Source organism: Antedon bifida, chromosome 2, assembly GCF_963402885.1.
Source record: "Antedon bifida chromosome 2, ecAntBifi1.1, whole genome shotgun sequence".
NCBI lineage: Eukaryota > Metazoa > Echinodermata > Crinoidea > Comatulida > Antedonidae > Antedon > Antedon bifida.
The window spans coordinates 33,915,021-33,927,546 of record NC_136227.1 but is presented as its reverse complement, the minus strand read 5'-3'; the positions used below and the strand labels follow the sequence as shown (position 1 = coordinate 33,927,546).

At 32.6% G+C, this 12,526-nt stretch overlaps 1 protein-coding gene across 5 annotated transcripts in view; it reads left to right on the top strand.

Moving 5' to 3' along the window:
- The window catches only part of LOC144834790 (complement C3-like), a 57,731-nt gene extending 45,227 nt beyond the window's left edge, over positions 1–12,504 (top strand). For 4 of the 5 annotated variants that reach the window (XM_078689734.1, XM_078689733.1, XM_078689732.1 and 1 more), the window contains 17 exons: positions 65–253; positions 874–952; positions 1,676–1,826; positions 1,977–2,048; positions 2,645–2,825; positions 3,304–3,524; positions 4,627–4,707; positions 5,740–5,901; positions 6,692–6,757; positions 7,100–7,236; positions 7,823–7,970; positions 8,506–8,611; positions 8,990–9,079; positions 9,268–9,339; positions 9,563–9,646; positions 10,030–10,177; positions 10,479–12,504. In XM_078689734.1, the coding sequence (XP_078545860.1) occupies positions 65–253; positions 874–952; positions 1,676–1,826; positions 1,977–2,048; positions 2,645–2,825; positions 3,304–3,524; positions 4,627–4,707; positions 5,740–5,901; positions 6,692–6,757; positions 7,100–7,236; positions 7,823–7,970; positions 8,506–8,611; positions 8,990–9,079; positions 9,268–9,339; positions 9,563–9,646; positions 10,030–10,177; positions 10,479–10,587 (2,096 nt within the window). In that variant the 3' untranslated portion in view covers positions 10,588–12,504. The remainder of the gene's footprint in view (positions 1–64; positions 254–873; positions 953–1,675; positions 1,827–1,976; positions 2,049–2,644; positions 2,826–3,303; positions 3,525–4,626; positions 4,708–5,739; positions 5,902–6,691; positions 6,758–7,099; positions 7,237–7,822; positions 7,971–8,505; positions 8,612–8,989; positions 9,080–9,267; positions 9,340–9,562; positions 9,647–10,029; positions 10,178–10,478) is intronic. The other variant, XM_078689735.1, reaches the window with a different exon arrangement.
- The last annotated feature ends 22 nt before the right edge of the window (positions 12,505–12,526 follow it).

The window sequence follows — 12,526 nt, the reverse complement described above, 5'->3', positions numbered from 1 at the left end:
TCTGATTTGTCAGTTGATATTAGATTTTTTGACACATATTTGTATTCTGTGATTTTACCTGAAGGTGACCCTATCGGGCCGACACTTACCACGATAGCTGAGGGTCTGGAAGGAGCGCTAGAACTTCCTACTGCTTGTGGGGAACAAACCCTAATCCAGTTTGCACCGCACATTCATGCCTTGTCCTACTTAAACGCTACCGGACAGCTTACCCTGCCTATATATAACCAGGCACAGCGAGTTTTGAAAGAAGGTATGTTTACGTTTAATATTTCAAGATTATAATCTAGTCTGTGAGATCCTGCTGATTTAATTATATTCTATTCATGTTAATTCATTGGTGATGTAGCCATAACATAAGTCAATCTGTTCTTTGCTGTCAGTCAAACATAAATCACATATTATTTAATATAAAACATAGACATACAACATAGTATTGACATTGAAAAATGGTCCTTTAAAATATAATGTAGGTATATTTTTTAATTTTTTTTATTTGTATTAGTCTTCTTTAAAGAGGATAACCCAGATCAGTGATATCACTGCTTTTCACTGGGGCCCTCTAATCACTATAATACATAAACGTCAAAGTCAAGTCAAAAAAAAACGATCACATACAAACAAACTGAGAAGTGGCATAGATATACATTTAAATAATTGTTTAAATTTCTTTTATTTACTCGATAAAAACCAACAGCGATGAAAACTGTCACTAACAAGTTTGATAAAACTGACACATAAATCATTTCAAACCAGATGAATTTTTTAGAAAATAAATTAAGAAGAAAATTACTCGACTGAATCTCAATTCTAATAACAATTTTAAAATAAAATATTATATAATAATATATTATTGGGGGTTTTTTTTTGCAGGTTATGATCGTGAAATGGCGTTTTTCCAAGATGATGGATCTTATAAGGAATGGAAAAATTCAGACCACAGCAGCACTTGGTAACTAAACATGACTTTTATAACTTTGACACAACTTTGCGGCGCTGATTACGATCTGCATTATGGAACTATGTTTTCATACGTGTTCAATCCAAAAATGGCCGGGGTAATACTATGTACAGCAACGCACAACATTGGCAATTTATAAATTCAGAATATTATTATTATTATTATAATTCATCCAAATGCAATTCAAATTTTTAATTTAAGAGAACTTTTTTTTTTCTTCTTTTTTGACTTTGTATGTCTTTATAAGTTTTCATCTCATCTCATCTCATAGCCTATTTCACCCACTGCTGTGTGAAGGCCTCCTCCAGCTGTTTCCATTTAGTTCTGTTCCTTGCCGATCTTTCCCATGTTGCTGTTTCCATGTACGTTGTTATGTCGTCACGCCATCTTCTTTTTTGCCGTCCTCTTCTTCTTCTCCCTGTCCTTGGCTGCCACTCATTCAATCTCTTCATCCATCTGTTGTCTTCTTCTGGCTTTGTGTCCTGCCCATCTCCATTTCAGTTCTTTGATCTTTATAGGTTTTAGCCATGTTTTATTATATTATATCTTATTGTCTTACCAAGGAATATTACAGATAAGACAAATAAAGTTCAATTCAATTTATTCCGGATCACACATGCTAGACCCGGCGGGAACCCTACAGCAAACTCAACCGCTTTCGATGGGACGTCCCAACCTCATTATTTCACAGTATTATTAATTATGTATTTTCAGGTTGACTGCTTTTGCTACACTGACGATGTGTGAAGCTAACCAGTTCATATTCATTGACAGCCAGGTTATCTCCAAGTCCATTCACTGGCTAATGAACCATCAGAATATGGACGGCCACTTCAATGAAACTTATCTGGGCAGAGATACTGTGGTTAGTAGGATCTTAATTAGGATTTCAAGTATACATAAGTATACATACAGTATAACTTGAAAGATTCAAGGCACATGAGACGCAGATGTATGATAATTATTTTAAAATCACAACGTCTTATATACAGTTTTTTTTTATTCAAATGTTTAGGACGGGTTGAAAGGAAAAGCTGCACTCACGGCACATGTGTTGACGACTTTGGTTAAATGCAAACACCATGTTGTAAGTAATGTTAATAGCTTAAAATAATGCAGGAACTACATTTTATGTACAGTACGGGACAAATTGGATCCATTAAACTTGGGTTAACTATAAATCCTCCCCCTCCCCCAAACACATAAATCCTTTTAAAAATCCAGGATGCGTAAAATGTAGGTCTAAGGAAGTGAGGAAAAAAGTAGTGCATTATTGATATCAAATTGTGCAGTGAACTTCAAGCAAAGATAAAGTTGCTACACCAACAACAGAAAAAGGATGTTTGCATTTGCAAAACCATACATATACAAAAGTCACTATATTTTTTTATCAAAATAATTGCTATGCCATTCTTGTATAGGATTCCCACTCGAAATGTTTGAACAGACTGGTTAGGAATTTGATTTGAGTTCACAGCTTAAGCTCTGTCTACACTATCAAACTAGTTTGACACAAAAAGTGTGATGTGCCCAAATATGGTAGTGATATACCCAATATAGTAGTGATATAACATCATCATGTCCATATATTATAGGCATATCACATTTTTTTCACATAAAGTTTGATAGTGTGGACAGAGCTTTAGACTTTCATAAAATGGACACCAATATTTTTCTTTACAGACATTTTCAGTTCATCAGTCTATTAAGAAAGCAACAGAATACTTAGAGGTAGTCATTTCAAATAAAGCGATTGAGAATAAATACGCTCTGGCGATCACGACGTACGCCCTCAGTCTAGCCCATAGTAAATCTAGGCATACAGCAAATACAAAGCTGTTGTCACTCGCTTCTGAGGATGAAGGTTAGTGTTGTATTTGTTCCTGCCAAACAAACAATTACTTCTAAAATTAAAGACCTCTAGGCCTAAAATACACTTGTTATGAGTCATGATTCTAAACGCCACCATTATTGATCTGTAAAAAATTGTCAACCAGAATTTTAGTTTTGAATATCCACATACTGTACTGTTTATGAAACCCTTTCACCATTTACATGTGGGTACATTGTAGCTGATAACGAAGCTATACTAGGATTGGTGCAGGTGAAGTGTCAGATCCAAAATGTGCAAAAATAAATATATAATTTAAAGGAGAACTGACGAAAACAAGGGCGCATTAAAAACTATTACTAAAAAATGGGTTTCTGTAGGACCATAAATGTCCTGGATAAATAGAAAATATTCTTGGTTAAGATAGATAAATGATGCAGCATCACGTTAAATATTTTTATTAAAAAGCCTTTGCAAACTAATAAAATATACTGATGTTTAAATTGAACAGAACTTGGATACCATTATTGGAATGTAGAAGAGACGACTCTGGAAGCAGAAGAGCTCGCTCAATGCTGGCGCTCTTTCAAACCTTCGTCGATATCTGTAAAGACAACCGGGTACGCCTTGTTGGCCCAGATTAAACTTGGAAACATGGATACAGCTAATGAAGTAGCTGATTGGATGGTTCGACAACAACGACACCTCACCATCGGCTTCCAGTCAACAACTGTAATTAATTCATTTTGTTTCAAACATATTTACTGTTCTTTTATATTCATTCAAGAAAAGAGTGGTTATTCAGATAGTGCTTGAAATTAGTGGCATTATTAAAGTATTTCCAATTTATTAACCTGTTTAGATGGGCTGTGTGTGGTACTATACTATTCAAACTATACAATTAAACGCATTAAAGGCCCATTTATACTTGAACAATAACAATCAGTGATAAGTAGATGATGTGTTTTTACTTCAGAAAACAATAAAAATTGAACAAATTAATAGAATGACAATGAATGATGCGATTAGTAAAAGAAGTAATATCTTAACAATATGATTTTATTGTTCTTATTGATCATGATGTCGTTTGATTGGATGTTTAAACTATTGTTTTCTTCAAAGACAGAATGAATTGTTATCCTTTAGTTTAAGGATGAAAACTTTTTCTAGCTCTTTTTTTTCTGATGTATGTACATTATCATCTGCAGTATAAATGGGCCTTAAAGATGTATTGTCCCACCGAAAAAATAATTCTTACAGAATGTTTTTGAATATGCCATTTTAATGTCATCTAATAGTTATCCACTTTTCGATAGAAAAAAAAATGTATTTACCTAAAAAACTGTAATTTAAGGCAAAAAATACGGAAATGATTAACTGTATTAAAATTACAAAATAACATATTCAAAGTCTGATTTTATTAATCTTTATTTTTCAGTGGATAAATCATATTAAAGTGTGTTTTATTTAAGACAGCTATTAACCTGCAAATATTTATAATGGCATTTTTAAATGAGCACAGAAAACACTGCATGGAAAATATCAGCTTTTGTTTTATGTTTTTTAATTAATTTCATATTTTGTTTATTATTGATCATATTTTTGTTTTGTATTTTGTTTTAATATGTGTTTTATTTTAATAGTCATAACGAATTTAAACTACTTTTTAAAATTTTACAGTAAGATTGCATTTTAAAATGGTAGATTTTTTTACTTTTTAGGCAAACGGGCCAAACAATATTGGGGATTTTTCCATTTTCATCTAAATTTAACCAACAAATGTTACTACTGTTGTATTTCCATGCCAAATATGTTTTTTAATTTTTTGTTGCAGTGTAACTGTGGTGTGGGCTTAGCCCAATCAGCTTGCGTATTACCCCGGCAGCAGCAGTTTGTACAAAACTTAATCTCATGTGTCCGTACTTTTGTTAATTTATTAATTTCAAAGCACGTTTGCATTTTTAAATGTTTGCTATGCAGTTGCTTTCATGACACTTGTCAAAATCATGATCAAAATATGTTTGAATTGCTTTGATTAACACAAAACTCCTTTAAAAAAAAAGCCCATAAAAATGTAAAGCCATCCTTTAACCTAGCTTTTTGTTTATTATTATTATTGTTATTATTGCACGTTGTTATTTTAATTTGTTTGCATTCTCATAGCTTTTCATAAATATTTATTTAAAGTTATCAACAGGATTTAATGAAATTATTGTGCATTGATGTTTCCCCATTGAAATTTGTTTCTGTTGCATTTTTAAAGCCTTGTCTACACTATCAAACTTTATGTGAAAAAAAGTGAGTGCCATATATGGACATGATGATGTCATATCACTACCATATTTGGGCACATCACACTTTTTTTGTCAAACTAAGTTTGATAGTGTGGACAGAGCTTTAATTTCAATATTCTTCCTGCACCTGCTTGTTCCCACTTGCTTCAATACTTGCTTTGTATCAAATTCAAAACATAAACGTTATTACAGTAAGATCCAACAATAATATAACTAAAGATGTAAATTAAACCATGGAGGAAAAATAAAATGTTTCAATTTGTTTTCCCTCCAGAAGTAACCATCTAAGCCAAACTACCAGTCACTCATTTGTATTTATTGTGATTAGTGACGCAATAACAAACATTGTGGTTAAAAACATAATTTTAATGTTTTAATTGCACACATGTAAAGCTTGACATTTCAGAAGGTGTATAGATTAATTAAAACCCTAATTAAATAACATAAAAAAACATTTTTTTATTTTCATAATATGCGTAGTGTCCATCACTTTGTGGTGTCACAACAATTTGATCCCATCTGTTAAATTCTTTGTGATGGATATCTTTTTTCAATAAATATTTAAATTACAATACCATCACCTTGCGGTGAGTTGGAAATAACTAGTAATGATGATGATGATGATGTTTAAATAATTTCTTTTTGTGTTTCAGGATGTGCAAGTTGGGATGCAGGCCTTAGCAGAGTACGCTAAGAAGACGCATGCAAGCAGCAGTCTTAACTTGGACGTGAAAGTCAAATATTTTGATGATAAAATTGATTCAACAGTCTTGAATCTCAGAAAGAATAATGCATTGGTTCAGCAACAGTTAGAGGTATAACAAAAAAACTATACAGCTAAAATACAGTTATAATGCATTTGTTCAACAACAGTTACAAAAAACTGTACAGCTAAAGTACAGTTATAATGCATTAGTTCAACAACATTTTGAAGTATAACAAAAAACTATACAGCTAAAATACAGTTATAATGCATTAGTTCAACAACAGTTACAAAAAACTGTACAGCTACAGTTAGAGGTATAAACCAGACTGATTTATACAGTACTAAAGCCAAATGTTTGTAGTTAAATCAAAAGGCATATTACTGAAAAAATGACAATGCTGTGGGTATCAGTGGCTGGAAATGCCAAGAAACTCATGAATATTAATGAGCTCCATAGAAATTCTCTAACCACTGAAAAAAGGTTTTAACCCTGAATCAGGACAAATTATAAAAGTATTCTATTTATTTAAAAATCGGGCTGTATTGGTAAATATTACTTCAAGCATTTATTTTCCGTTCATCAACATTAGTTGACAAGGTGATACAATGTTAGAAATTTGAATATTGGCTCCCACCTTTAAACTACTACGAAACATTGGGACAATGATTATGCTTGAAATATTTGATTGTTCAATTTAATTTGGCCACATCATAGCGCAGCTCTATGAGCACAGTAAACAGCCTGCAACAGCTCTCTGATCAGATATGCGATTGTTAAAGATGGTTGAGTCGAGTTAGAAAAATGGCGATGACTATCATTTGACTGTTTTAAACCACTAGCTCAGATCATGGAAAGAATACGTTTTTCACATTATTAAAAATATATTTTGTAATTGCAGATTGTAGACGCAGCAAGAAAACGTATTGTTATTGAAACAAATGGAACAGGGACTGCACAATTACAGGTATGTACTTTGATCTTTTGTTTATATCAGGGAAGAGAGAAATTTCTATAAATGTTATATATTTCTATATGCATGTGGTGGGGCGTTTATTCAAGGAAATAAATACTATTTAAAGTGTTTTGATAATTTTCAGAGTTGCAATTTTTTGCATGATTTTTATGTTTGTTCATTTTTATTCTCTGCCTCTTAATTGCTTGCAGTAATCAGTTTTTATAATCTTTTTTTAAATTTCATTTGATTTAAAAATGGCAAAATAAATGAAATAAAAAATACCCTATTCTTGTTATTGTTTTATAGCTTCATTAAAGAATATGTTTTAAAATGAGATGTGTTTTTTTCTAGATGAGTCTTACATACAACACTAAAGCCAAAGTGGATTTTAAACCCTGTATATTTTCTGTTGCGGCAAGTACAACTGAGGTGAAAAATTCGAAAAAAAATGGTAGAAATTTGAGATACGAAGTGACGGCTTGTGCAAGGTGAGCATAGGAGTTATTATTTATTTATTATTTATTCAACTTTGTTTTAAAAGGGTAGCTCTAAAAACTGTACTACAGCAGTACAGCTGACTTAAAGAGGCCCTCTTAAAAACAATACAAAAATATACAGATGGCATTCAAACATAAAGATACAAGAGGATTCATAAAAGTTTTTTTGTAACAACAGGGACTTTATCCAACATGACAAGAGAACTGTCGTCAGGAGCAGAGTTTTTTTAATATTTACAGTCGACATCAAAGATTAACTTACGTAAATCTTGTCTACGATAAGGACCTTTCCTTTAAAAATTTTCTAATGTGAATGAGTGAGAATGAGTGACCAAGAGGTTAAGACAATGGAACCGTAATACATAGCCATATAGCGTTCCAATATTTTTTCCAATATAATTACTGGTTATGAATATTGGACAATAAAAGATTTTGAATTTTGAATTTTTAAATGCATGATTTTTATGTTTCAATTATACATATTGGTTGTCCAAAACTTTTACATCTTGGTATCAGATACAAGATCACTTTACAAGTTTGTAATATTTAATTGTTTTTCTTTTTTTATTTTGTGTAGAAATCTTCAAGAAAAGAAAGTTGCTATGGGCGTTCTTGAAGTCCAGCTATTTAGTGGATTTAGTTTTATCAAAGACACGTTGATAAAAGGTGACGGTTTCAAAGAATTTGAAGAAGCCAATAGATCAGTGTTGTTCTACCTAGAACCAGTAAGTACCCCCTCATCCTGTCAGTAAGTAACCCCCTCGTCCTGCCAGTAAGTACCCCCTCATCCTTCCAGTAAGTACCCCCTCATCCTTCCAGTAAGTACCCCCTCATCCTGCCAGTAAGTACCCCCTCATCCTTCCAGTAAGTACCCCCTCATCCTGCTGTATGGGTTAAGAATGTAAAGCAACATAAGGGATTTGACCAATCATGCGTGGTTCCCACAATGGAACACGGAGACCTACTGTATCAACGCAAAGTGCCGTATTGCGTCCGTGCTGCAAACATTGCTACTGGAAATCAAATCACGCAACAACGCAAGGCAAGAACACTGGAAAATATAGCACATTGCGTAGCTAAGTACGCGGGGTGAACCAGGTGAAAGGTTAAGGCAACAAACAGGTTGTATTTCACGCAAATGAGGCATACACAATTATTGGAGGGGCATTTTCTTGCGTTGCCTGGTTACATCATTGTGCATGAGGGATAAAATAATGTGATAATACAGTAATATATTTATTTTTACTTGTTTTTTTGTAGGTTCCAAGAGACGATATATCTTGTGTGACTTTTGAAATTGAACAACTTTTCACGGTAGTCTCTATCCAGCCTGTTACTGTCTCCATGTATGACTATTCAGAGCCTGGTAAGTGAGACTAACCATGGAGCTATTTATAGCACCACAGTGGTAATCATACACTAAACACAATGCCACTTTACATAACATTTATTCAGACCAATATTTGTTTAGACCAAAAACTGAATAAGATAAATTATTTACCTGAAGAAAAAAACTAATTTAAAGAAAATTGTCGGTCAGACAAACAGGTTTTTTGTTGAATTTAACCGTTTATATTGTCTGTCTGAAATTATTTTTTGTTGGTTTTTCTCTGTAGAAGTAAATAACTACAGTAAGTATAAACTACAAAATGGCATATTCAAAGTTCAATTTTATTCATCTTTATTTTTACTGTTTTGTGGGACAATACAAATGATTCTAAAGTGACTCTTTCTAAAATCCTAGATAACAAATGCACCGAGTTTTACCAACCTCCTGGTGGTAGTGAACTGCTCAGCCTTCTATGTGTAAATGAAACATGCCAATGCTCAGATGGTAAGTCATGTTGCTGATATATAAAAGTAGGTCTTATTTGCAACTCTTGCTGTGATGGGATGTCATACCTGCTCTAGTCCCAACCACATTTACCAGTCAAGTCTGGTAAATGCAGTTTTTTAATTTTTGAAAAGAATTGTTTATTCCTTATCGACGAAAAATAACAATTTTGTGAATTTTATTTCTAGAAAAGTGTGCGACTTTCAGTTCAGAGTCATCCCTTGAAGAACTTGTGGAACATGCTTGCTCCTCCGATTATGGTAATGCAACCCACCTCTTAATCACTGAACCATGACAAGTTAGAACTGAACAATAAGTGTGACTATGGGTGTAACTTAACCCAATTTACCAAGAACACTCTTAACAGGAATGAAATTCTATTAAAATAGTATCTTAATCTTACAAACAATTTGAACATTAACATCTTGTCAATCGCTTGGTATAGGTTGCACATTCTTTACTGTTTCTTTTTTTTATACATAGTTTATGAAATTACAGTCAAAAGAGTTGAACAGCATGAACATTGGTACAAATATACTGGAAAAATCACTCCTTTAACTCCTAACCGTAAGTAACATATTCTGAAAAGTCATTTATGGTCGTTTTGAGCTCAATTATAAAATATGGGTTGGTATATTGTTGACAACTATACTCATGTGGGAAAACCCTGTAGGCAGTGGCGTAACAGCTATGAGCACTCCCTGGCTAAACCCAGAGGTCCCGGAGCTTATGGGCCCAAAGGAGAAAGAGGCATTAAAATAAATCATGAGGCCTCCAGCCACTTCTCTAAGTCTCTAAACCAACCTCAGGCCTCTGTAGTATGCCACTCCCTGTAGACAATACACTATAGATGATATATCAATGCTTGTTTATGTCACCCCAGAGATGTCTTTAGGGCTTTAAGAACTGTGCATTATATTATATTAACATTTTATATTCTCCATCTGTAGATGCTGATATCATAAAGAAGGAAGCATCAAGCACGAAACGAACGTTTTGGTTGAGCAAAGGTTGCAAACATTTAATGAAAAAGAATCGAAAATACTTGGTAATGGGACCAAACAGTATTGTACATAGCAGCAAAGGAGGAAAAACAGAGTAAGTAATAATATAATTATACTTGAAAAAACATGTAAAAAAAATCTTTTTTAGCTTTGAGCTTCTCCCAAGCAGCTCGTGCGTAACATTTACAGATATGGTGAGAGATTCCTCACAAATTACAATAGAAAATCCTATTAAAATATACATTCATTGATATATGCATGTCAAAAGAACCATGTGCCCATTGTGTTTGATTTTCTATTATTGCAATCTACATACAAAGTGAAAATAAAGAGCACTCTGTAATATTTTGAGAAATACTACTCAATGTTTATATGATTTCTGTTTCTTTTTCTAGATATTTGCTGGATGGAAATGCACATATTGAATTAATCGCGAAAAGAGAAGCGCTCAAAGGGTCGAATTTCGCACGTCACATATCAGAATCGTGCCAAAAACATGTTTAATATATATTTGTCTGGTGCATTTGAAACAACATTTAGACCTTGAACAGGGCTGGATATAGCACTAGCCCGGAAAACAATTTTTCACTGCGCTTCATATTGGGCTCCCGGTTTAATAATAACATTATAGCACCATTTCCTGCCTACCGACTCTCAAAATCTAATATATAAACATAGTTCTGAAATTTTATAATTAGTTCAGGCTAGTAAAATGGTGTGGGCTAGTAAAATGGTGTGTGGGCATGTACATGACACAAGAATCAAATCCAGCCCTGTTGAATATACAATTATTCAAAATGGTTTAGATTTTACTGCTTTTTTATTATATTTTATAAATGGCCGTCCTAAAAAGTAAAGCGGTATTTCTGAAATTGTGGCCAGCTCTACCAAGAAGGTGACTTGTTCAATGTGATTGAATTCCTTCTGAAATTTTACCAGTGTGTTTTTGATAGCTGTCTAAAATACTGTAATACAACATTGCTGATTTGTGTGGGGGTAGGGGGGTGGGGGTTGTGAGAAGGGTGTCCTTTTTTATGTGGAAGTATTTGCTATATTTTTGTATAACATGTAATATATATATTTCCACAAAATTTAATTACAAAACATGATATGTTTAGGTATATTTTAAAAATCAACAGCTCATTTTATACACTATAAGTTATCAAAATAATTTTTTGTATTATCGAACAATATCTGCTGAAATTTATTTTAAAAAGATGATTTAAGACATTTTTTTTTACATTGGTATAAATGCTATAACATATTATTATTACATATATTTTTAAATAGCAATATAATTTTTAAAATGCAAATGTTATTTGTTTATTATATTTAACAATCGGTAGAGCTGGCTGCAAACTTTACTAATTTAAAAAATGTGATATTTATGTCGCGCATTTATTTATAAATTTATTGTGTGCAAATATTTAACTTTCTGCATGAAACTATTATATAAAGTTTTTTCTTCTGTTATATAAAGTTTTTTCTGTTATATATATAGTATTTATCTTTTATTTTTCTTGCTTGGGGAGGATAAGAAATGTTTTTTTCTGAGGGCTATTGGGTACTGGTTAAAAAAAGTTGAGTTGAGATAGTGCATATTATATGGGGGTGTGTCAAATTATACACAAATCTGGCAAACTTTATAATGTATTCAATCAACAAAGTATATAAAATATTGTATATATACATACACCATGACAGGGGTTGGTCTAGCATTGTGAGTATAACATTTCTATAAGAAGGAACACCTCTAAATCCACACATGCGATCCCTATCTTTTCAACCTAATTCAATTAATAATATACTTAGTATAATTATACTATTATACATCAATTTATAACTAATATGCACTATTGAGCTTAATCAATAACGTACATCATCCAGTGCTCCATGCAACCAATACAAATGCCTTTTCATCGATGTACATACGACAGGTACTAAGTGAATCAGTACACCACCTACTCATCAAGAAAGATGTAGCATGTTTTTTTAAATGCACACCCGCAACAGTGTTCACTGGACCTATGAATTTGACCAACCTCGTGGCATGTCGGCCATGGACCGGTTGACTAAAGTGACTATGGGTTATTATACAGTACCCCTGCTTGACCATCGACGCTCTTCTTGGTTCCTGGTTTAATCTAAGCTTTCCTATAAGCATGTACAGTAGAGTTGGTAAAACAAATATTGAAGATTAAATGCACGAGACCAACATGTTAATTATTGGCTACAGTTAATTGTTTCTATCCGCAAACTTGTACAGTGAAAAGAGAGATTATTTTCATCCAAAATATATCATAAAGGGGAATTATTAGTACAGTATTTTTAGTTCAAGTTTGTATTTGTAACTGTTTTTATTTACAATGTGTAAAAAAAGGACATGAGATTAATATAATAAAAAAAATAAAAAGACTATGATATTGTGGTTTTTTTTACATTT